The sequence below is a fragment of the Haemorhous mexicanus genome, chromosome 3, assembly GCF_027477595.1.
Source record: "Haemorhous mexicanus isolate bHaeMex1 chromosome 3, bHaeMex1.pri, whole genome shotgun sequence".
Taxonomy (NCBI): domain Eukaryota; kingdom Metazoa; phylum Chordata; class Aves; order Passeriformes; family Fringillidae; genus Haemorhous; species Haemorhous mexicanus.
In genome coordinates this window covers 67,785,280-67,811,467 of record NC_082343.1, presented here as the reverse complement: position 1 = coordinate 67,811,467, position 26,188 = coordinate 67,785,280, and the positions used below count along the sequence as shown (strand labels likewise).

At 40.5% G+C, this 26,188-nt stretch overlaps 2 protein-coding genes across 9 annotated transcripts in view; both read right to left on the bottom strand.

The window, feature by feature from the left end:
• Positions 1-19,509, bottom strand: part of MCM9 (minichromosome maintenance 9 homologous recombination repair factor) — a 47,842-nt gene extending 28,333 nt beyond the window's left edge. For 2 of the 4 annotated variants that reach the window (XM_059842220.1, XM_059842221.1), the window contains exons 1-6: positions 18,585-19,509; positions 14,446-14,762; positions 12,692-12,773; positions 11,523-11,723; positions 9,178-9,303; positions 7,819-7,938 (exon numbers count right to left, since the gene is read on the bottom strand). In XM_059842220.1, coding sequence (XP_059698203.1) covers positions 7,819-7,938; positions 9,178-9,303; positions 11,523-11,723; positions 12,692-12,773; positions 14,446-14,762; positions 18,585-18,894 — 1,156 coding nt within the window. In that variant the 5' untranslated portion in view covers positions 18,895-19,509. The remainder of the gene's footprint in view (positions 1-7,818; positions 7,939-9,177; positions 9,304-11,522; positions 11,724-12,691; positions 12,774-14,445; positions 14,763-18,584) is intronic. The other 2 variants (XM_059842222.1, XM_059842218.1) reach the window with 2 other exon arrangements.
• Positions 19,510-23,102: 3,593 nt separating this feature from the next.
• Positions 23,103-26,188, bottom strand: part of FAM184A (family with sequence similarity 184 member A) — a 74,030-nt gene continuing 70,944 nt past the window's right edge. For all 5 annotated transcript variants that reach the window (XM_059842217.1, XM_059842214.1, XM_059842216.1 and 2 more), the window contains one exon: positions 23,103-24,868. In XM_059842217.1, the coding sequence (XP_059698200.1) occupies positions 24,854-24,868 (15 nt within the window). In that variant the 3' untranslated portion in view covers positions 23,103-24,853. The remainder of the gene's footprint in view (positions 24,869-26,188) is intronic.

Sequence of the window (26,188 nt, the reverse complement as noted above, 5' to 3'; positions counted from 1 at the left end):
GCAATCCTATTTACTGCTATAAACCCTGTTGTGGCAGGCATGAGACACTCAAGAATACATTACTTGCCCTGAAGCTTTTGCAGTGAGACATGCCTATTACCTGAGGCATCCTTGAAGATAAAAGGAACTTAGCAGTAACCTGTCAAGACTCAAGCCATTATTATGACACTTAAAAATTTAGTTATTCCTTCCAATCCTCATTAGCCTTATTTATATTCACTGTGTCTGTATGTGCATTTAAATTGTAATCTGTCATGCCAGATTACAGGAATATAGTTCTATTTACTAGTCACTGCCCAAATTATGAACTTGTGTAGGTTCCAGGCCCTTCAAAAAAAGGCAGATTTCATTGACAGTGTAGCTCTGAATAAATACGGAATGCTTTGTGTTCTCTTTCTGCATTCTCTAATGCGATGAAGAGGTCCCAGACAGTGCTTCTGTCTTCCCACATCATTAGTGAAATTGTCTGCATTTCAAATGTGTGGTTTTGAAACTGGAAAGGAATTACCTGATCTGAATGTTTTTCTTGTATGGAAACTCAGCAGTACTCAGCTAGGGTAGATGAATGAATTAGTGAAATCCATTAATATTTGGAGGCCTAGTTCTAATATGTGCTCTTAACAATCTCTCTCTAATTGTTTATAAGTGATAACCAGAAATCTAAAAATATTAACACTCATCAGTAGGACTTAACACAAAGAACTGGTTCCCTGAACTAGCAGTTACTTCACATGAGGGCTAAAATTCTGGGAACCTTTTCTTTGATTTTCAATTATATTGCAACTTTTAGGTCTGCAGTGATATTTTGAGATTTTTTCATGCACTTTATGTTCTATTTATAAGTCTGTTTAGGATATCTCATAAATGTAAGCATGTAAATAACTTCGTTATCTGCTGAAGGATTGACAGGCTTATGAAGTCTGCCTCAAGTTAAGGCTACTGTAGTAGTATCTCAGACTCTTGCCTTTATTGAATATTCAAATGAAAACGTGATCCAAGTACAAGCTGTAACCAGAATCCATCCCACTGGTAGCATGAAGGCTTTTTAGAAGCGTATGCCACAAAGCGATGGAAGCAAACCATTATTGCTGCTACTGCAAAACCACCTGCAAAATTTAGGCAGTAAAATGATGACACCCAGCAAACCAATTAATTTAGAGGAATGGAAAAGTGAAGCTCTGTTGTCAGTCTAAAAAGTTTAAGAAGTCATCTGTGCATGAGAACTTGGGTGCAATAACCTTCAGTCTTGACTGTGGTGGGATGCTACAGTAAAGTCTGGCACCACCTATCCTGATACACTCATGTGGCTTGGACAGCGCTGACTCATCAATAGCAGGAAAAATAATGCTGTGCTTGGTGAAAATTGGTGATGAACTACCCTACCTCATGAACTTGGCAAGATAAATCGCATTTCTATGATTTTTGAGAGGCTGGGTCCCTCAGGTCTTTGTAACTTTGTCCAGATCTTAGTAATCCATACACCCTGCCTTCTGAATATCGCATTTCCTGACAAAATCACATTCCAGAGACAAAGAATTTGAGGAACCAACTTCCAGTCCCCCAGAGACTTCAGGCAATATCAAAGCACAAACTTGGTATTAAAAGATAGAATGCATGTAGGGCATCTGTAAAGACTTGTCCCTGATCCCTGAACATTTTAAAACAGCAGGTCTGTGCACAGCCAACCAGTCATGACATCACAGCATTACAGTGCTGACATCGCAGCATTACAATTACAAGGTTGAAGATGTTTTCACTTTGCCACAAACCTTTACTTGAAGAGGCCACCAAGATGCACAGTGATGCTACAGATTCTGCTGACAGGACTGGTGATGTATCTCACTGTGTTTTCATCTCAAACAGGCAGGATATTAGAAGACTGTCATTTGTTATTCATGTACAAAGAATTAAGCAGATCCGACAAGGTAACATGGATGAAAACGTGTGGTTTTCATGTCTAGCTTGGAAAAAAGCTGTCCCTCAGCTTATAGTCACTGATTTATTCAGGCATCACCTTCAATCTGAATTACTATGGCACTTCAATTTGAAGGAGGCAAAATGGTTCCAGCTCCATCAAAATGGAGACTAGTGACATTTCATCTTTCCAGTGGCTTTACAAAGCTCCACTGAAAAAGCCAACCCTACCTACCAGTCTTCAACAATGAAGCAACTTGGAGCTTAACTACAATAACCACAGTTTATGGCCTAACCAGACACTGTATTCTTGAGATGGGAGTTAAAGTCACAAAGAAATCTGGTGACCTGACAGTCCATTATTTTCTTTGGAGTGCCTCAGCTGCTGGTTTTCTGGAAGTCAGCTCAGACTGAAAGGTTGCCACTTGTAGCTAGATTGATTGTCCACTGACATCTGAAAATGCTGGTAGCAAGGAAAGGGAAAAACCCCAAACGTGCTATGCACGTATACTCCTAGCAAATCACATACCTAACTACCCTACTCCTTATCCATCTGCAAGAGTACAGATGATCTAATTTGCTTTGAGAGGCGCACTTTGTTGCTGTGGTTGCTGGTTGGGGGGCTCTGCTAAGTGCCAACCAGGAAGATGCAGCAAAACTGACAATGACAATGTGTAAGGGCTGACATTGTGTGTGGAACTCTTCTTCCTAGGCCCTCCCATTTCTGTTTGCAGTTACAGTTCTGCTTCTTAACAGGTACTTGGTCTTGTAGTGTGTGATATGAGAGCAGTGCTGGAGAAGATGGATGTAGGGCTTTTTCCTTGATTTTTGGTCTAGGCAAAAATGATATAAGGAAGAGCCAGCTGGAGGCACTAGGAAAGTTTTCTTAAAGGCAAACACAAGGCTTCTACATGGAACTTAGGACGTCATTGCAGAGGGGGGGAGATGGAGGGAGGATATATTTAAACATTTCCAGCTTTAGGTAATGCAGTTTTGGAGGCATGGCTGGGTACTCGATGTCCACAGCTGGAGGGGTATGATTGCAGACAAGAGAGAGTCAGAGGAAAGAGGTGTGTGTGCTACACCAGATGCAAGAGACAACAGCTACATGTTACCAGCAGTGTTAAGAACTGGTGGAAACTTTCATGGAGTTCTTTGGTCTCCCTCCAAAAGCCCCTTGGCCCCAAGAGATAAGGATGCCAACCTTTCAAAATAAAGGTATCCTCCAGTTTGTCCTTTCTCACTGGGGGTGGGGGCAGACCTACATTTACACAAACTAGAAAGAAGGACAGGCTTCACAGTATGGTAAAGAAAATGCTGAAGATATCTATTATTCGTCCAAAACTCAACTGCTTGAAATGCCTGCCATTTCAACAGCAGGATTAAAAAGTCTGATGAAGGCTGGCCTGGAGGTGTTAGAAGTGTTAAGACCTGAAACCTTCAACCAACATGACAAGATACTGTTCCCACAGTATTTCCCATCCGAACTAACTATGGGCCTTCAGTTATACAGCTGTTTGAAAAAAACCCACAATTTCTGAAGATAGGTATCTCTTGGGCTAAATAATCTGTCATGCAGGTAGACAAGGTAAGCTCTCTCAGGACAAAGCCATTTTGGAACAGCATTACTGAGAAGAAATTAAGGGAACTAAAGAAGAAATGGGATATTGTTACAGATGGGCAAGTCTGACAATATTTGATCACAGCTTCAAATTTCATTTCTTCAACAAGTTTAGTAGACTTCCTACAGAGCTAAGGGGTTTCCAACTTGAGGCCCATATGTTGAAGAAACAGCCACTGAAGCCATGCTCAAGAAAATATTTTCAGGTTACATACTGATAGAAAATACTTAATGTACAATTAGAAGTACTGAGGAAAACAATCCCAAGGTAGAAGTGATGATCAGAGAAAAGCAACAGCCTAAAGGCGGCATCTGTGTTAATAACTTTATCAGGGACAGGGTATGAATCCATGGTGCAAAATGGTTTCCTGGCACTACTTTGGCTTATGTCAACTAGGGAAGGCACAGGGACAGTTTGGAGATCTACACAGAGGGAAAAATATCTCCAGTTTCAGAGTCTTGCATATCTCAGGATACTGACACCATGTACTCTATTTATAACCACAGCTGGATGGCTCATGTCAGTGGCTTTGGAGTGGTTTCTCATGGATCAGAACAGAGACAGCTGTTAGCACCTGAAGCCTGCCTAGCAGGGGAAAGCTTACTATGAAAGAAGAAAAGGAGTGGTTTCCCCCATGTCAGTTCCCTTCAATTAAAAGAAAGGAAATGAATAGCAAACTGCTGTTGGCATGATATGGACAGTGTTAGGCATGGCAAAATACCAGCAAAAAGGAAGAACTTGCAAGGCTCTGCAGAGGCTCTAGAGGAGAGGCCATAGGGGTGCATGTCACACAGCTCAGAAAGGCATGTTATACAGAACTGAAGAGCTGGAGAAACGGCTGATAGTCTCCCAGATTTTTAGGCAAGCTGTTCTAAATACAGTTCACAAAATTCTCTCAGCAATCAATCTGAGGAGGGATGCAACACCAAACAAAATTTTCAGAAGTGTGAACACTCGAATATACACTAGCAAGCAGCAGAATAACTCTGAGTCCTGGATGTCCATGAGCTCCAGAGCTGCCAGCAGCTGGCATGCATTGGTTCCTGTTGCACACCATTCGATCACTGCAAATCTCAAGCTGCAGAGGTAAATGAAGTGTTTTCTTACTAGTGATTATCTCATCCAAATATACATTAGCGGCACTGTGCCTCTGGGGCCTGCAAAACAGTTTATTTAACTCAGTAGTAAGGTGAGAACTCCCAGAGAGATCTTGCTAAGCCTCCCTAAGTCTCTATCTTTATGGAAAACTATGTCTCAATTTCTAAAAATAAAAGGTAGCTGAATGACTCCCTGTGATTCTCAGATGAGAGACAAGTCAGGGAGAATGAACCAGGCCTGTAAAATAAACCAGTGCAGACACAATGAAACAGTGGGACAGATGGTTCCCTCATCTTTCATTTACAGATCACAAAGTCCTACAGTGGTCAAATAAATTTTTACCATGGAGTTGTTGCGTGTGGGCTGGTCTGCCTGCCAGCTGTCATTAAAGAGATGTGGGAGGAACAAACCCCGGTTCCTCATATAAGTCCTAATCTTGTAGAGAATTTGCAACAGAAAATTTCTGCTAAGTGTTTGCAAGAAAGGCAACTTAATAAATAAGTAAGCTCAGAAACTTATTCACTGAGTGGAGGTAAAGTTCTGGTTTTTTCAAAACAGAGAAAAAATTATCTGTCACTTTTAAGGGCTGTTTGCAGCAAGCAGGCAACTTGAGCCTGTGGGTGAAAGACGAAGGTATTCCAAACCTTCAGCAAGAAAGCAGGGTTTTCTCCTGGGTTTACTTTCTGAATCAGGTGAAACAGCACAGACCTTGTTTAGAAAGTGGAGGGGAAGGCAGGAACCTGATTGAAAAAGCAGAGGCCCAACAGCAAATTAAGCTGCAGGAGTTAGGGATTCTAAAATTCTGCAAGCCAATTCCAGTCATGTCCATAGGGGTTAATGGACTGCAGCAGGCACATGATACTGCAGGGGCACAAAGTATCATAGTGGATCTCAGAGCATGTGATGCCTAAGGTATACCAGGAAAGAAAGAGAATTTTGGCACAAGGAGAATGCTAATGACCTAATACGCTGTCCTGGTACAAATAAATACTTGTACAGAAAACCAAGTAAAACTGGTATGACACAGTTTGGAATACAGAATTCTAATTCAATGCTTAAATAGCTTGTGTCCTAAACCAGTATCAGCTGGGTAAAGGGCACAAGGTGTCAGTGTACACAGAATCTTACTAAAGGCTGGTTAGATACAGGCAGTATTCTCTAAAAGAGGAACGCAGCTTTTAGGAGTTATTTAGGGTTTACCCACTCTCAGGTGTGTCTTTTGGCCTATGTAGACTGCAATCCCAGAACCAGCAATTAAATGCAATTTAGACTGCTTTTTATATACAGCAAGGAACTAGCTGAAAGTTAAACTTAGAGATTTAATATTCATACACTGGAGGGAAGAATGTGCATTAGGGCTGTTCTCTCATGGGAAGGCAGAAACTGGTAATTCAAAGTGTTCAATTATGACAAAGAAAGTAAAGCAGTTTAATAGTTCTCCAAACTAATTTGAAGCTTTTGCACAGAGAGCAAGTTGACAAAAGTCAATGTTAGGTACAGCTAGCTACAAGCAGATGCATAAGACAGTCCTTGCACAGGAAAGGCAAAAAAAATAGTAATTCAAACAACATCCAAACTCCTGGTCTAGAAATTAATACCTTAGTCCAGCAGTTCTAGCCATGGAAAGGTTCCCTGAAATTAAATTAGGTTAATAAGATTCCTTGCTAGGCACTCAAGTTTCACTTGTGATAACGGTCCTGAAGAATTCTAAAGTAGAAACCTGGTGCTGCTGTCAGATTTTGGAAAAAGGGACTGAGAGAGAAGTTTTTTAAAAATAAGGAATATTTAAGTGAAATACGGATGATCTAAAGGCCTAAGACAATCCTTTAATGAAATGAAACTTTATCTCCACACATCATTAGTGCACATATACCACAGTAAGCATATAAATGGCAATATTTGTCTTCAAGGACATGTCTTTGAATCTAGCCATCATGGCTGAGCTGGAAATCAGATCATATGGAAGGAGAAGCATGGGAGGGAGATGTGGTGAAGAAGGCAACAGCAACATCAGAGACTGAGAGCAACGGACACAGGAAATCACTTCTTACAAAAATGGGCAAAGTCACACTGAAGTACATGGCAAAATTTCACTCCAGGTCACTGCAAGTCCCCTAGCAAATCTGAAATTATCCAGATTGTTCTCAGTTCTTAACACAGAACAAAAAATGGAGAAAAGATTATGCTAAGCCAAAATTTTCTCTCTGGCTTCTCTCCAGACCTATTTGTTAACAGTTTGAATGGAAAGTCGGAGGCATATGCGTTTCATAACAAGTTCCCTGCACACAGGAGTGTGCATGTTCAACATCATGTTCCACCTCCACAGCTAAGGAAGACTGAGAATATACATAACTAGGAAAGATTTATCCTCTGGTTCTCCCATGTACAAATAATGGTATTTCCCAGACATACAATGATAAGCAGCACCCTCTGAGAAATATTCAATTTACACATGCTACCTGAGACACTGGGATTTGACCCTAATTATTTTGTAAATTTGAACATACAAGTAGTATATTCATTTGTTCAAATAAAGTCATTGGCAGAGGTAATTTGACCCTGTACATTGTCCCAGAAGAGTTTGCAAAGATGCCTGGCATTAAGAGCCAGTTGGGACATACCTAAATTTAACAAAAGGAAGAAAGAGAAAAAAAAGAAAAAAGAATGAAAAAACCCACTTGCTTTCTGAAGCCATTTTAAAACCATCTTCATGAGTAAGAAATAATTCCTCAACATGGGTGAATTTCCAGAAAGCAAACAGAAATCAAACTGGCACCCAGACAGAACACATAAAAGAACAGAAGAGAGGAGATTATCTGTTCAGGAGAAACCAAATGACGCTAGCTCATCACACAGCATGAGCTCTGGAAAGATGTCGTATTTGTCATAGCTGGGAAATGCTAAAAATACAGGTCCAGATCACTCTCTGCTAGCAAAGCATTGAGAGGTGTCTCTGGATGAGGCTTGTCAGGCTCCCTGCTAGAAGCTCATCACAGTCCTTCCTGGAAACAGACAAAGAGGCAGGACTGCAGAGAGTCAGATCAGGCTGCACATGCCTCCACAGCAGTTCTCTGCTTCAACTGTGCTCACAACAACCTGAGCACATATGTTCACACACATAGAAGGCTTCTATACAATCATACTTGAGTGAGAGATAACCTATTACAGCCGAAGAAGCACATACCTGCACTTGTGGATCCAATTCCTGCTGTAAGCACAGAGCGTGGCATAATCTTTACTGCATACTTGAGAAACTGAGATTTCCCTGTACCTGGGTCTCCAACCAACAGAAGATGTGATTCACCTTGGGGGAAAACAGTGATGTAGGAATAGACAAACATTGACACAAAATGCTCAGATTAAATAATACTTGTCATATTCATCTAAAATTTAGCACTATATATACATTAAAATATGTAATTCTGCACTATTTATTTGGTGTGATAAATACATTTTTTAATAAAGTAATTTAGACACAAATATTTACAGTTGAGTATTCGTGAAGTGTTTGCAGGTATTTGACACTTCCTGTAACGTGAGTTCTTACATTTTAGAATGCTCATTTCTCAGACTCAGCTCATTCTGATTATGAAACAGAAGGATACCAGGTTTAGTTACCATTCCACTATTCAGTTATTTAAATTATGGCAAAATGGACTAATGAAATCAGCAGGCTGTTTTGCTTAATTAATTCTCTGCCAACAGTTACACAACTTTGTATTTTCATAACAATGAAATTACAGAAGTAAATAATTCAGCTGCTACAATCTCAGTAAAGTGCTCTAAATTTTTTTCACTGTTTTCTACAAAATCGAACTTCAATTCAAATATAAAGTCTATAATTTTATTTAGCTGTTAGAGCATTAAGAAAATCCTGTATTTGTATACAGAGACATACTTTTAAAAATTATTATGACCTACATAGATTATGACCTGTGTACCACCTGGCACATGGCATATTTGCCATCTAACAACAACAGAAGGCAAATCAGCAGGCAGGTAACTTGGAGTTACAAGACTAAGTGAGATATGGTGACAATCACAGATGGAAAAGTCTGGCATTAGGAAGTAAAATTAATCCTTTAATTTTTCCTTTTAACGTACTATAGTGATCCACATTAAGGAAACATTAAGATTCTATCCTTTGATGCCAAATACTGCTGGGAATATTCTACTAGAAATAAATTCAAAATGTCACTTATATAATAAAAAGTGAGATGTTTCAGATAAAACAGCTGCCTTTAATGTTCTACCTAATGGAAACCTAAAAGTCTCCTTCTATTGGGTTTTATTTGGGAAAAATTAAAGTAAAAAGAGGAAGTCTAGACACCCACTTTGACTTGTCTGAGATTTTCAAAGAATAATCAAAATTTATTAAAATTTGTTCTCACTCAAGAAAATGGGATGATTATGCTTCAAAGTTCTTACTGGTTTGATTTGGGAAGGGTGCGGGGGGAGGATGGGGTTGGGGGGGGATGTGAGTGAGGACAGGGATGGGAATGACTGTTACAAAGGATGTGATACTTTTAGAAACAATACAAACCTCTGGTTCGAGTTCCAGCAGCATCAGTCCTCTGCACACCACCAGCAAGCACCATGGCTACAGCCAGCTTCACAAGGTACAATCCAAAAACTTGAGGACATAGGCTAGCCAAAATTTCATTCCTCCCTAAAACAGGAGCAAAAATGGCACTCAGCAGAGTTAAAACTTGGTTTCCCAGGGACTCCCATGTAAACTGACAAATAATTTGGGCAAGAAGAGTAGGGTAGAAAGAAGATTTTAATTTTTTTTTTTCTTTAAATGGCATCTAGAGTGGTTGTTTGATTCAAACTTCCTTCATGATACAAAAGTTAAGTAAGTCACAATCATAAGCAGCAAAGCCAATCCTATAGCAATTTAAGGAATGAAATGCCATCATGCAAATTCTTTTGTTCCACAATTAGAAGTGTAAATGCTACGAAACCTAAAAGTTTACAGATTTCAAAATGTCCCCTTGAAAACTGGGGTGTTTAACACTTAAGAAAATTTCTAACACTTATTTTGCCTTAAACTTGTGCACACATAGTGTGCTCATTTTCTCATTGTTACCTTCCTTCTCCTTTGATCCTCTGTGTCACAGGTCCCTCTCCTCCTCCCCACTATAGTCTCTTTCCAGCAGCAGAATATTTCAATCTGCTCTGAAAATGCTGATGGTGTGGAAGATACGTAACAGGATTAATTCTGTTCTTTGAGATTCTGACCCTACCAGCACATAAAGGGTCTCAGGTTATATGCCATGTGTTACTTCCATTGCTAGGGAATAAAGGAGAGTGACCCATTTTGAGAGCTTAACTTCATGTTTTAAATTTAGAAGCAAGTACATAGTACTGGCAAAATACAGGGACCTAACAGATGACTTAAGGTATATGTGTTTCATTTGGAGGTCTTCTGAAGGAATTAACATGTCTTTGTTCATCCAAAAGTGAAATTTGAACAACGCTGTTCAGCCACGCACCGAACAGCGTGGCTGAACAGCTAGAAAAGTTAAATTTTTCAAGATTTAACTTCACAGTTAGGAGTTAGCATCATTAAGTGACTGACAAAAAATGCAGTAGTAGCTATCATTATATCTTGAAAAACAGAACAGGTACACACACATTCTGTGGCCTCAGACTCCTTAGTCAGATTTAATCTTTGCCCTCAATTTCAACTCAAATTCAAACAGATTGAAACAGACACCTTGGGCAGTCAGGGTCCTTCTAATTTCCACCTCAACTTTCTTGTAGCCACTTCAAATTTATTTATTCAGAATGGGTAATATTAGATAAAATCAAATTGCTCCCCGCAGGTTTCCAAAATTTGTCCTGAGAATGAAAGATTAAAGGGACCTCCAAAGAAGATCCTGAGTTACTTTCTGAACAGTTCTAATGAGAGTGATAAGAAATATTCTTGCTCCAAAAAGCAGAAGAAAGAAATGTTATCATTCCAAACAGCAGGAAGCTAGCAATTAAATTGCTTTCCAGGAAATGCAGTACTGAAGAATCTTTAACACTGACAGGATCTACCCTTTCTTATTGTGAGCAGGCTCTTTTGAGGCAGGTTCCTACCTGCTTTTCCTCCTGTTTGTCTTTAAAGAAGAAAGACTAAGCCTTTTGCAGGGTTTTACAAAACAGACTGTCAGCCTAATAAAGTGATGGAGACCCTAAAGAGTCCACTGAGCTTCTGCAGAGTTGAGGAGAAGGCACTCAGATTATGGAGAGGGTCAGAACTCCAGACAGAACTACTGGTAATTCCAAGTTGGCTGACTGTGGACCATGGTAAGTTTAGGACCCAGCACACTGAACACTGACTGTTCTGGAAGCCATTGTGAATTGGAAGGCCTCCATGCACCTAACTCAAGGACCTAGGCATCCCAGAGTTGTGTTAAAGATGGGATGTGTTAATCCCTATGGTAAAGATGCAGAGCTTAATTTGGGATGCAGAGACAGTGTGTCAGCTCTCTCACCCCAGAAGAACAGCTGTGCTGACTAAAGGCAGATATGATTCACACTATTTCTTCTGAGAAGTGTGCTTCTTCTTTCTTGATTACAAAACATTTTTCTTTTTTTTTTCCTCTTATACTTACATTTCTTTTAATTTCTTGTTAATAAATGTTCCAAGAAAGACTTGAATAGAAAGCTCAGAGGATGAAGATCAATCAATGCAGTAGGTTTGGTACTTCCTTTCACCCCCACCCCAGTAATATTAAAGTAAAAATTTTGTATTCTTGTAGTGAAAAAAATATATTATTGATGAATGGGTGGTGAGATAGGATAATGGGGGGAAAATGTGTTCAGTCACTGTATTTTCACTCCTGATTTCATCTCTATCCAATCAAGTGTCATACCTAAAAGCTTTCAAGCACTAACCTGCTAAGGGATCATTCCTATGCCTTTCCCAGAAGTCTTCAAATTCCTTGCGAACTTCTTCATCAATTACAACCCCTGCTAGCTGCTCATTGTTCACTTTAACATAGTTGGCTTTTAAAACAAGCTCCAAGTCACAGCGTGCACCCTCGTGGAAAGGTTTCCACCTCTGCATTACCACTCCATACACTGTGATGTCATCTCCTAGAGGTAACAACAAAAATTAGTAAAATAACAAAAAAAACCAACAAAAAACAAAACCCTGACTTGAGACATGTAGACACTTCAGCTAGCCGTAATGCACAGTAATGTGATCTAGACCCTGTGTTACAGTTAACAAGGTTAAAAAAATCTAACAACAAAAAGCAAAACCTCCTGCATTTACTGGAAGTCTGAAACAAAGATAAGATGGGTTGCTTAAGTCTGTGGTAGGAATTTGTTATGTCTTTCCACTTCTGTTTAAGTGAGGTGAATTCTTAAAGATATACCTCTGCTTGTTTCCTTTTTTAGAAGAGAGGAATTCCTGGTAAACTTAGAAGCTCTTTCAATTAGATTGATTATACAAAAAATAAAACTAGTCAAAACTTATTTGGCTGCCAGTAACCTTCGTGATGAACCCCAGAATCACTTGTTAACATTCTGAGTAGAGCATTCTTCTGAGAAAGTACAACCACTAATTAATTTCTTGTGGAAATGTGCTCATCTGAGATTTTTTAGTCCACTCTCCATTCATCTTGCTGCCAATGAGCTTCTTCTTTGAATGCCAGGTAGCTTTTTCTACCTGCAGTACTCCTTAGAGAGGAGGTCAGGCTTCCTGGCTCTCCAAACCTATGGAAGAACATCTCACACTGTGTGTCCCAATCTCCTGGGGAGGTTTGGTGTTCTACACCAACAAGGTTTAACGTACTTTCTGTATGTCACAACTCATTACTTATTGAAACTGATCTGTCAAACAGTCAAGATGTGACCTGACATGGGGGGGTGCATGACATTTTCCGGAATGGTCATCAGCTGCCACGCTAATGTTCAGCCTGAAACAGCACCGTGCCAGACAAACACACCTCATTCGAGGAGCCCCCGGCACTGACAGCCTCCTGACAGAGATTCATCTCAGGTGGAAAACTAAAAATGCTTGTGGGTACAGATATAGGCAATTTATGCTATATCCTCACCAGACTTGCAACTGTCCACCAAGTCATCTTCCAGAACAACCACCATGCAACGAGGGATGCTTCCAACAGACAGCCTCTGAACCTAGGGGATGGGAAGGAAAAGCACTTCTTAAGAACTGCACCTTTCAAAAGCCTTTAATTAACAGCTGCTCTGGCCTGTGGTCTTTTCCTGGAACTGAGGTCAGTTCTTTGCTTTTTACCACAAAACTTACAGTAAGGATGCCAATGCTGCCCTGAACTTAACAATGAAAGTTTAATGCTGACATTAAAGGAAATGGGATTGAGTATTAAATTAGCAGCAGGTGCTCAGTGCTGGGAGATCTTGTATGATTTCAATATCTTACTGAAGAAAGCTCACTAAACAAGGTCATTTGAAAGACCAATCTTTTTTTTTTAATTATTATTATTATAGTTTGAGTTATTACTAGGTACTACTTCAATATGTAAAGTTGACTTTGGGTACTGAAGCATGTGCATGGGTTAGCTGACACTTCTGAAGTGTCAGCTAACACACTGAAGTAGATACTGAGTGAATATTCTCTGTATTTTTCTGGTATTTAACCATGACTTGACAGTTTGAGATTAAGTTTAGGTGTCAAGGATTAAATCAAAAACAGGAAAACCCAAATATATATTGAGAAATGTGCCAGTAACTCCTGTAATTCTTTTTCTTTCCTCCAGGGCAAAGCCTGTGAAATCTTGTCACAGTCCATTTCCAACCAGCAATCTTTCCATTTACACTTAGAGCTTGCAATAGTTTTGAGAGTATCCACTGCACAAGAACAACAGTCAGAAGTACTTTTTCATTCTGCAGCCCAGGTCATACATGCCAGAATTCTAAATGTATTCACTCTCTGGTGCCTAGGAAGGTTAATTCACCCTTGTGTATTATCTAAATGGCCACAGGCAGTTCACATCACTGTCAGTACTGATGGCACATGCACAGTTATTTGCAGAGCTCAGTAGGAAACACAAGGGAAATTCACTCCTAGTTTAACTTTACTATTTTAACAAGCCCGTGGTGCTGAAAATCCTTCCTACCAGCGAGATCTATGTGTCACACAGTATAACAAAATCTAAGTTATAGAGATTTCCTATATGCCAGAAACAATCATTATATGTTCATGCAATGTAGGGCTTATTTCCTAGAAAGTTTATTCCCTTACTAGTTTTGGTATTCTGAATTTTTAAGACCTTAATTTCTAACTTCACACATTTCTCCTCCACCCTGTCTGTACTTCCACCCAGGGCTACCATCAGAAACCAAACGCAAATTCTGGATGCAGGTTCTGTAAGGGTCACATATGCAATAATTGTTGAGTTCAATATTGGCTGAAGGGATGAACATTTGCAGACACCATGTACTGACCACACTGCACAGCTACAGCTGGCCTTGGCCAACACTGGGCTAGCTTTAGTCCTCAGAACCAGTGCTGAACATCAGCATCGTGTACAGGAAGTGCTTAGAGAAAAAATGCACACTTGGTGTTACAGGGATTCAAAGTGGAATGGAATTTCATCTATGGAAATTTCTTCTATTCAGTGACTCCCAGTGTTTTGTACAATATTGAATGGAATTACCCAGTAACAGAAGAATGGTTTACAAGCTGGCCTAATTTTTAACTCTTTGACAGGAAATCTCTCACCAATGGGTTACCTGGCTCCTTTCAGTCATCTCAGGCATTTGTTTCAAACAACAGCAGACATCTATACTTTAATATCTTCCCCTTTTATCTGTTTTTTTTTTTCTTTACCTGTTCCTGAATTTTGATTTCTTGATAGTCCCTGCAGCAGGCAGGAGAAGAGGTTGTTCCAGAGAGACACATGAACTTGGTTGAGTTGCAGCCTTCTTCATTGAGGCAGGCTGCTGGACGACAGAACGCGTAGTACTGCTCAAAGTCAGCCTTGACAGCAAACACGTGCTTGCACTTGTTGCAGATGTAACTCCGCTCAAACTCCAAAACCTTCACCGAACTGGTACGTATGACAGTCCCAGTAACAGACAAAAAGTGCCCCACATCCTTGGATTTAGGAATGTGCTCTCGAGTCAGCTCTGGGCAAACAGGCAAACCTGTTAGACAGAAATATGTACAGCATAAGGCTATGCTTATCAAATAAAGACTTACAATGCAGTTAAACAGAAAACGTGCCAGACATATAAACAGTAGCCATTGTTATTAGTGTTTCATAAACATGATTCAACTATTCATCTGTTGTACCATAAATCTGATTCACCGTCCTCAGATGGTGAAAATCATCAGACACTGAGCACTAGCTGAAAATGCTGCCAGTTTACTCTCCCACTCTTGCCAAGGAGTGAATAGTCACAAACAGTTTCCATTCATGGGAACAGATCCTGATGTTCTAATATCTGTATTAATTCAGATGTTCTTTTTGCAGATGCCATTTATTCTACAACTGGTTTATCTGAGTGACAAATTTTTAGTTATGCTACTTAATTGTGGTCCAATGTTATTCCCACAGTTAAACAGGTGTAGCTCCTAATATTGTGTGAATTCTCAAGTCTAGGCAAACTCACAGTTGGAGAGCATTTGACCTTAAATCCACATTGCATACTAGTAAACCTCGAGCACAAGGAAGACAGCATAAAAAGAATGTAAAGGGGTTATGAAAACAGGCAAAGCAAAATCACTTGTATGTTCAAATGCATAGTGACAGGACACTTTCCACTTGCTCTCCCTTGATTCCACCCCAGCAGCCAGTTCAGTCATGTGCTGATCAGGCTCCAGAGTTCACCCATCACTTGGCACCAGAGTGGCTGAAATCCTCAGGAAGATTAATCTCAACAACCTACAAAGTCCTTATCAAGGTAAATGGTCTTGAAATGCTCACCCGAGCAAAATATTGCCTACTCAGAAATTAGTAATGAACTACAAAATATGAATAATTATAAACTTAATTTCTTATATTTACTTCCAAAATATTTTAGAATATTTTCTACAGAGATGTAAAACTACAAATCTGCTAGGAAATAATGTTTCTAAGGAGACCAAAACTATTTGTGCACTTAGGTCAAATATTCTTAGTGACTTTGGCTGGGGGAAAAAAAAAAAAAAGTCATATTTATTTCAGTGTTTTCAACCCCAAATTCCTTATTTCAGACATGCAGAAGCATTCCAATTTGAGGTTTTTAAGCAACACTTGACCTTCTACTTTTGTTCAAAGAAAATATTTTTAACTATTGAACCAATTTTAAAAGGTAAGAGAATAAAGTAGAATTAAATAATCAGGAGGAAGTATTTTGTAAAACTGCAAACAATTTTTTCTGTTTGACTCTAATAAAGCTATTTAAATGTTCTACCGAGCCTGTTGAAATTTTCATTCTACCACATATTTGCATTTCTAGTCAGTTCAGGGGAAAAGAAAAATCCGTTATTTCTCCACCTGTTTTGGCTTTTTTTTTTTCTTAGTTCAGTATTGCTGCCCCTCAAAAAGCTTTGAAAAATGCATCACATCTTACACTAGAGAGAGCTGCAGCACTGTTGTCAGGATATATGATGATCATCTCTGTGAATTTTGAGGAGACAAGAGTCTAAATGTGACAAAAAGAGCCTTCATTCCGATCATACTAGACTGCTTGACAAATTCTTTAATTAAGTATGTGCCTCTTGGTATTAGTCACAAAAAAGCTATTTGAAATCTCAGAAGCAGTTTGGACTTCAGTAACAAATGCAGCTCAGGCCAATGATAAATAAGGAAAAATCATTTAATGGATTTGTAGCAAAAAGTAGAAGCTATACAATCGAATTCCTACAATGCTGAAATTCAGATGAAGAACTTTTACTTTCTTCAGTGAACTCAGGGTAATCATCCATTATTAATTACTGCACATCCACACTCCTTCCATCCTTTTTTGAACCACTAGATGCCCTATCCATATTGGTAGAAGGTGTTGAGATTGTCTCTTATATCTGGTGTATGCAAAATCACTTTTGCTCACTTAATTCCAACCCTGACACACAGATACCATCACCAAACTTGTGGTAGTTGTCTGCTGCTCCCACCAGGAATAGTGCACCACATTCTCATTCCCTCCTTATCTGACGTGGGAATGGGAGGTGGCACATCAAGATGAGAGTCCTGAAGGTAATCAGCACCCCCTTAAAAGGAAACAGTATAATGGGAAAATTTGGGTGGAAAAAAGGCTATAGAAAATTTAGGTAATTTCTTTTGTTTCTCCTGGAGTGAGCCTTTAAGTGGTACAGAATATTAACCAAATTCTGCGGACAGATGTTATTTTGATCCAGCTGGACCTCTCGAGGATAACTCCCCCTGTTCTTCACCAACTTCTCTCCAGCTTATGGATGGAATTATCTGGGAGTCTGCTGACTGAATTCTTCTACCAATGATCAGTCAGGCTTGCTTTTATCAGTTACTAAAACTATTTGATCAAGGGAGCTAATTTTGCCAGAGATTGGTAAGGGAATATTTAGACAAAACATCACTGTGGGAGGAACGATCAGCTCCAGCAAGAGGCTGATAGGAGGAAAAGGAATGTCTTAAAGACACCACTACTCATGCAGACATATATCTCCTTGCTGTATTCCTGCTAATACTTCCTGATAGCTTTCCAAATAATCATACTTGGAGTCCTTTTTTTTATGCTGAAGCCCTGAATGATGTAAATGCATCTCAGAACACTAGGAAGAAAGTTTTACCTCATTCCTGCTTTCATAGGTACAGGAAGGTGCCTGAGGTCAAATTTCAGTCCAGCACAAGAGGCCATCCTTTTACCTCACATACTCAGCAGCTGTGTACAAGCTCCTCAGCACCTGAATACCACAGGCTAAATATATTTCTGATGTACGCATTGTCATTACAACATTTTCATGGAAACTCACTGCAGTGAAACACAGGCCTATTTACCAACTGTGATTTATCCAAATTCAAGCTGCCAAAAGACTGAATGTTCATAAGCCACTCCACAACAGGGCAGGGGAGGGAAACACAGGCTGCCAGCTCTTGGCTTTGCGGACTATTGCTCCAAATTGTTATGATCAGAAATGACCAGAAGGGATGGTGCCACTGCTGACCCACTTTCCCACAACAGGCAAAAAAAGGCATTTCAATCCCAGAACCTGCACTTCACATTTACCAAACCTCAAAGCTACTAAAAATTTCCCAAAAATAAGGAATAATGATACATCATCTAGCATTGAGAAAAATTACTGAAGCCTCCACTATTGATCACACCTTCCAACAGTTTCTTCCAATTTTATAACAAGCAATTTTATAACAGTTAAGCATAAAATTCAACAGCTTCAGACGAAATTGTTACATGACAACTCAAAATTTAGACTTTGCCTCTTCTGGAAGATGGCTGGAGCCAATAAGGACTGAGTACCAACAGGCATAGTACGGAAGTCAACCTGCAGTAAAACTTTGGAAATATTTATCTTCCCCTAAAACTTTTTTCCCAGGACTTTTTTTTTTCTTTTCTTGTCTCTACACCTTCTGTCTAAAAGAAATAATATAAGACCAGTTGCCACTTTGGAGGAGTCTTTGCTCTGGAAAGGCTTTAATGTAAGCCCTGACCCAGAGAGAGACACGCAGCCCAGTGGGGATGGCCACAGCTTTTCTCTGGGGACTCGGTCTACACACACCCACGTATTTGCACGTGTCCCCTGCTGCTCAATAAACACGAAGGATTCCCTCTGCGTCAAACACTGGAACGGCAAGAATTAAACGCTCATTCCACGCGCCCCAATAGCTGGTTACAGAGTAGGGAAATTTTGGCAGTTTCCCCGAAGAGCCAAGTAAGAATAGTTTGTTACAGAGTTCGGAAATTTCGGCAGTTTCCCTAAAGAGCCAAGAATGCTGGCAGTCCTGGTTGGGAGGTGCAGCTCGCTGCAGCCCCCGCCCCGCCACTCACCCGAGACCCTGGCGTGGAGGTTCTGCTTGAGGCTGAGCTGTGCCGGCTCCGCGCTGTCCTGCAGCGCTGCCAGCGCGGCCCGGCGCAGCGCGCTGTCGAAAATCGGGAGCACCTCGCTGGGGAAGGCGTTGAAGTACTCCCCGATCTCCATGTTGGTCTCAAAGAGCGTCAAGGCGTCGACGACGACCGGGTAGTGCGCCTGGTCGTCCGCCTCCCTCAGGATGGCCAGGATTTCGTCTCTGTGGTGCTCCAGCACATAGGACTCGAACACCTGCCCGATGAGGCTGACCTGCTCCGTGCTCAGCACCATGGTGTGTGTCCCTGGCTGCGCGGGCCGGGCAAGGCGCGGGGAGGCGCTCACACGGTGGCGCTTCCCGCTACGGCCGCGCGCCGGGCGGGAAACTTCGTCTTTCCCTGGGAAAAGCCCAGCGAGGAGCCGGGCGAGGCGGGGCGGGGCGCGGCTCCGGAGCTCGGGCAGGGAAACCTCGTCAGGGCGGCACCTCCGCCCCGCCGCTGCCCGGCACCGGGACCGCGGCAGGCACCGGGGCCGGGCCGAGCCCCCCGCCCTTCAGTGACGGCTCCCGCCAACCCAGCCCGCCCCGCCCCCGCCTGCCGGTGCCGCCCGCCGCCGGGGTGGGCGGGGAGAGGCTGGGCGCTCCTCCCGGTAGTGCGAGAAGGGACCCGGGCGGCTCTCCTTCCCTCGCTGTCCAGGCGATGAGGGCAGGCGGCTCGGCCCTCCCGCACGGCAAGTTTTGAAGGCGGCCAGGCGGGCGCTGCCGCAAGCGCGTCCCGTCCCGCTCAGCGCCGGGCAGCGAGGGATGCGCTGCGCTCGCTGCAGCCCACCCGGCAGGCGAGGCGGGCAGCGCTCCGCGGCCGCCCCGTTCCCCCTCGCTACCTGCAGCGGGACCGCCCCGCTCCCGCCGCTTCCCGCCGCGCCGAGGCAGCGGCCGCAGCTCCCTCACCCGGCGGGAGGAGCGGCTCCGTCCCCGCCCCTCCGCGCCGCTCCACGCCCGGGCCCGTTGGGCCCTGAGCGGGGCGGGGCGGCGGAGAGCTGCCGGGGTCGGGCGGGATGCCGGGGCGCTTCCCGCGGGAGAACCGGCCCTCCCGGGAGCAGGAGAGGGGCAGCAAGCCCGGCACGAGGGCGCTCCGTGGGCACGGGGGACGCTCCAGCTGCTCGGCCTCTCGGGAACAAAAGATCCACCTGCGGGCTCTCCGTGCCGCTCTCTGCAGCCCGGGGAGAGAGACGCTACTGCTGCTCAGCGTGGAGGATTGCGAGGCGTGGGCAGGGGTAGCCTCGAGGCAGCCGAAGCTGCTTCCTACAAGCTCCCTCGCCACCCCCGTGGGTTACACCTCGAAGTCTAAATTTGGCTTCTTTAGAGAGAGCTGCCACTTCCCCCTTCTTCATGAGGGCGTAACAGAGTCTGAGAAGTTTGGGGATTTTATTCTTATTGTAACCAAAAACTAGGGTTTGCTGCAGGCTCTAAAGTTTTTGCTTATGCCTAGAATTTACAGTACAGTATTTTGAATAGTTTCTTATCTGTATTTTTTCCCTGCGTATAACAACCCAGTGACATGCTCTACAATTATTTGAAATAGTTTGGGTTTTAGCTAATGCTATATCAAAGTCGTGTTCCAGGCTGTTACGATCTGGTTTAAACCCAGAAGAGCAAAGAAAACTAAGTCTCTATATATCAAACAGAAAGAATTTTGTAGGATCAAAATATATTTAAAACACATGATAAAACCAAACGAGGTTAAATGTTGGTGTGATAAAATTGATATATTTTATTTAATAGTAAAAGAGGCAAAGAAAAAAAAAAAGAAAAGAAACAGAGAAGTGTGCATGGGGGGGTGGGGAGGACAGGGAAAGAGGTTGGGTAGAAACATATTGCCCTTCTTAGGGTCCCAGCGATTGTTTTCTGTTTTATTTGCATATTTTCTAGATACCTATGAGAAGGTATTTGAATGTTTTTCATACATCCATTCAAGTCTTGCAATATCACAGAGCACAGCTTAATGTCCCCATAACTTCAAAGTGTTGAGCAATCTTAAAACTTTTCTCCATTGAGCTTCTCACTCCCAGGACCTCCCATTGTTAGCCTGTATTAATGATGAATTCTTGATAGGCAATCAAAACAAAAATCACTGTAAGATTTTGTAAAATCTTAACCAAAGATGTAAGATCTTATACAAAAAGTGTACTACAATAACACCGATAGTTCTATAATAAAAACATATCAAAAGAAATGTACACAGTTTGTATTTTAATACAAAATTTTACAGTTGGTGGAGGGGTAAATAAACACTTTTCAAACAAAATTATATCCTTTAGTTGCCTTATTGTCAAGTTACGATGTAAAGTAACTACTTTAGTGCCTTAATAAAACTAAGATAACAAATTTTAATGTCTAGCATGCTGGGTTGTTTTTCCCTCCCAGTCTTATTTAAATTTTAATGAATAAGAAAGCTGCTGTGGATGCTTCACCTCTCGACTATATTATCTTACTATCCGTGAGTTCATCTGAAGAATGTTTGCCCAGCAAAGAAGGGAATGGTCTTGGAATGTTTGGGGAAAAAGTTTGTGTGGAAGTTCACAGATGCTTTAAATCACAAATCAGATTTTTCTGAATTGCTACTCCACATGCTGTTGGAAGAGGATTTCTGCACAGGACTCCTGTCTGGTGAAGCAGTGGACGGAAGTTCAGTTACCTCTCCTGCATTGTTTGCAAACACAAACTTCAGGGTACTTGTAGATGTTGCCTAAATCCTCACCTTCAGGAAACAGTGTTTCCAGCAAGAGACTGGCTCATGGGGATTATAAAGAGGAAAGGTTTTAACCCCTGGATATGTTTCTAGAAGAAAAATACATTTTATTTTACAAAATGGTCCTGTTGCAACTAATTTAATAGATACAGCTACAAAGGCACTGCTGAGATCTGCACTTAAAATATAAATTGATCACTATGAAAATTCAAAACAAGCCCTTTCTCTGGCATATGCATTCAGTGACAACTTTAATCAGTTTACAGTGCTGGTTTTGCAAAGTACAAAACCAGGCTGCTATTTTCAAATAATGAGACACAGTTATTGCTGCACATTTGTTAGCAGTTACCTGGTGTCTGGTACGGCAGAGCTGTCATCTCTGTGAATTCCTGGAGGTGTTCACGTGTGCTTCCTCACACTCTGTTGGTAGCCTAAACAACCAGTGCAGCAGTATGAAAAACAGTGCAGCTGCCTGCAACTGGGGCACCTGATTTTTCAACTACAGAGCAAGTAGCAGATGTTGGTTTGTAAAGGCTGCGATCAGGCAGTGGTTCCTACAAGAAAAAGCTCAAGTTATTTATCAATTTACTATTATCTCATAGTAACTAGTAACTGTTAGTGCTTAGCTGAGTCATGAAGAAATGTTTGCTCAACAAGTTATCAAAAAATGTATTAGGCCCTTTCAAAAATCCATGAGATACCCTCTTTTGAAATCATAGTGCAAAATGGACAGGGAAAAGTAATTGTTTCGAACTAGTGGATGGAGACAGTGCTGGCAGTTACCAGCCTGAAAAGCTCTCTTGTCCTGGGCTTGGAACACTTGCCTGGTTTGGCTCTGCTTTCCACTTAGAATAATGGCTTTCTTACATAAACCATATTACTATTTTTGCTTTCAGGTCCCTCCTGATAGTCTTGTGGGGTAATGAAGACGGAGACTTAAAACTGCTCTGTTTTTCAGTTTTACAGAATACAGTGTGTGCCCTCAATCTGGGTTTGTTCCAGAAGAGTACAGAAGTGCCCATTAATACTGTGGTCAGAGTGGTGGCACAGTGTGCAGTTTGGGCACTGCCAGCAAGGCTGCACAAGAGCTGAGAAGGGCTCACAGATCCCACAGGTTAGGGAAAGGTTTAACCAGGCAGCATGAACATGGCTGGATGTTCACATGGCTGTAAAACGTGGGCTCCATACTATGCCCTAAGGTGTGTCTCTTGGCAGCCAAGGCTGAGGCTGCCTATGAACTCATGAATCCTTGCACTTTTAGCTTTTTCTAGAATACCAGGTACTGCAAAGATCCGGAACACAATGGCATTGGCATTATGCAAGTTCCTTAATCCAAAAGGCAGATACTGACTTCTTTTACAAATACATTTTACAGAGTTCTCAACTCCATTTGGAAGAAATTAGATTTTTTTTCCTAGCTTCCTCTGATTGTTTTATGGGTATTTTATTTTTGGTCAGTTTTGGGACTTTTTGTTTTTGTTTTTTTTTTTTTTTGTTTGAGGAGACTGATAAGGCAGTGGCACAACTGCTGACTGTGGCAGACATGGTAACTGAGAGCTTCTTTACATTCAGATGCCTACTAGTAAAAATGGGCCACACCTTTCACTGAATAGGTAAATGAAGGGATCATTATCTTTGTATTCCTGTTCAGTTATTCATTCCATATGTGAAAATGCACAAATGAAGTTGAAGATGGCAGTAGGCAGCTGATCCCTTGCAAATCATGCAAAAAAAAATACACAACACTCACTTCAGAACATTGTAACAAAATGATCTAGTGAATTTTATTTTGGGTAACAGCCAAGAAATCTGACATTTTGCCCAATATGGCTTTCTTCTAAAATTAAAAAGTTGCATATACCTACAGTTGAGTCCATCAGCTACAGAAAATCTGATGTATACATTTTTAATCCATGGCAGCATCACCAGAACACAGCTTTCAGTGGTGTTTTCAAGGTGAATTATATGATTGAAGTTTTTAAATGTGCATTTAGAAGATTTTTATATCATTTATATGAAAACATACAAATTTTTCATTTATACATATAGTACATATAAAACTCATTGTAATTAGCAAGTATCTTCATCTGGGTATTTACCTTTGTGCATATAGCAAAAAAAGGATGCAGTCAGGGCTTTAGATGAAATATTAAAGTTCAAAGACCTTTATATATGCTAACTAGAACCTTATTCAAATAACTCAAACATATTTTTTCCTGCTTTTAAAAGATAAGAGATTTAGCTTAAAAATACATTCATAAAACAAAGACAATATTCTCCCTGAGACTACCAGTGTGAGTTAATTTGTGGTAATCTTTGAATGAAAAAATATAAAAAGACGAGAAGCTCTGTTTTTTTCTATGCTGCAACAAATTTCTTGAGCAACACTGACATCATAAAAGTTATAGATTGGGGAATCATGCTCACTAGCTGAAAAACAGTTTCATATATTAGTTTAAGAAGAAGAAAAAAATTTAATATAGACAAGGGAAGGTAACTAAGTTTTAATGAAAGACCTGTATCTGTAGTAAGTATTAATGGGAAAAAGTAGTGTAGTTGGTATTTGTTTGTTTGTGGCTTCTGTTTTTTTCATTTCAGACATGAATTTTATCCAAAGCAAGACTATATGCTCAAAACGTAGATTCTTGATTTACATAGAGATACCTAAAACAGTTTGCTAAATATTTCAAGCATTTGTTTTTGTTAATATTCATAAAAGAAATATAGAACCTGTGGGAACAGTTTCTGCTTAAATTCAATGATAAAATCTTTCATTATAACTAGATGGTGAAGTCTCATAAGCAATAGGTGAGGAGTCAACTTCCCCTCCCCAATGAACAGCTTCTGGTTTGTGACATTTTTCATCTTCTGTCAGAATCCATCTGCTCTGAAGACCAGCAGCTACACTAGTTTTATTTAGCATTATTCCTTTTCAATGTTAGCCAGAGAAGGTTTTTAAACTGCTACAAAGTAACAGAACTGGGATGCATTAAACATGTCCCACCCAAATTGGAGAGAGTGAGAGATATATATATTTTCCTTTTACAGTTCAAGTTGTATTTATAGTAACCATGCAATTAAGTTATCTGGGGGGAAAAGCCTTACCTGAAATCAAAGAAAACACATTTATAGGAAAAAGGGGGAAAAAGCATTATGTTTGTTCTACCAAAATTTATTATGTAGTAATTACAAAGTTTAAAGATTCTTCCATGTTAAATAAAAATATTAGTTATAATTACACATATTGTATAGTACCATGTCAGGTGATTCCAACAAATATAACATGAAATACAGTGCAGTTTCAAATCAGAAAGACAAATACTTTCTCATTCACAGTGTTTGACAAATTACAGGAAAGCTTGTTCACATGAGGGTTTACTTAAGGTCATGCTCTTATAAACAGTCCACATCACGCTGTGCCACAAAAACAAATCATCTCTCAGAACGTAAAGTATCGTGCAAACCACTCCTGGCGTTGTGGGTCTGGTGAAGCCACTGGTGAGGCATCAGTCTGAGGAGGGCTAAATTCACAAAAAGAAAAAAAACACAACAATTATCCTACAACTACGTGAAAAGTACAAGTGTCTGGAGAAGAAAAAATAATCACAGAATATTCAGTAAGGAACACAGTCTGTTTTTCCATGGATTAATTATCAGTGTGCCTTAGGATGTGATTTATTGTCTCCCTATAGAATCTGTGATCATCCACTCCATTGGAGAGTATCAGCAGCACAAGTCAGTTCAGAAGCCACATTACAGGGTGGGCAAGTAATATTTTGGAAAACATAATTTTAAATCTCATACAGAGCTGTAGTTTTCAGGAAGAATAAAAAGAGTTTTCTTGGAAAAGCATGACTGTAGAAGGTCCTCTTTTAGCATCCTTTTCCTGTGGTAAAGGTAATTTTGAAAAATATGATGTGAACATCATATTTGTAGACATGTGCTCACAAAGACTGGCTGGCAACTGAATAGAAATACACACTTTTGTAATAATACCCATCACAAATATCACTTGCAATTGTTCATGCACACAATTAAAATATGCCAAGATACTAGAAAAAACAAACTGCTGCGCTGTAAACAGCATTTGGCTCCTCTTTGAAAACTTAGCATTCTCACAAAACAAGCAGGAAAGAATAATTTAAATTTAATTACACAAATTCCTTTATCAATAAAAATTGGTAATAAAATAATTTCTCCTATAGGATAATATAGAGCACAAAACAATTTGGAGTGAAAATTCCAGCATCACAGTCCATGGGGTCATGCACATGCATGTTTATAGATACCTGGGCATATTCATGCACATAACATGCACAGGAAAAAAAATAGCAACAGTACTTTTTTTTTTTAAAAAAAAAGTTTTTCTTGAAAAATATTGTTTTCCCTTATCTATTTTAGATTCTATCATTTATTTCCCTTTATAATTAGCAGTTGCCATGTATGTGATCTTTTGCATTAAACCAAAGGAGAGAGCAAACAACCAGCTGTGGAACCGCATTTGTGGTTCTACATTTCACTTTAAGTTGGCAACTTAGAGGTAAGAGATCAGCACCTACTGGATACAAAGTACAGCACTTCAGTGCATTTAATATGTGGGCATATCAAGATAAAAGATTAAAATCCTGTCTCTAAAATGCCATTTCTAAGTTATTAAATTCAGTAGATTATTTTGTGAGAGAATTACTTGAGACTTTAATGCTGGTTTTGATTACTGGAAGCTCAGCATTAACTACCCAAGCCTCTACATTTCCTGTTGCTGTAGTAAGGTTACTCCTATGAAACAATTCCATATAGGTGAAGAAAGAGGAAACACAAAACATTCACCTAGCACGGAAAAT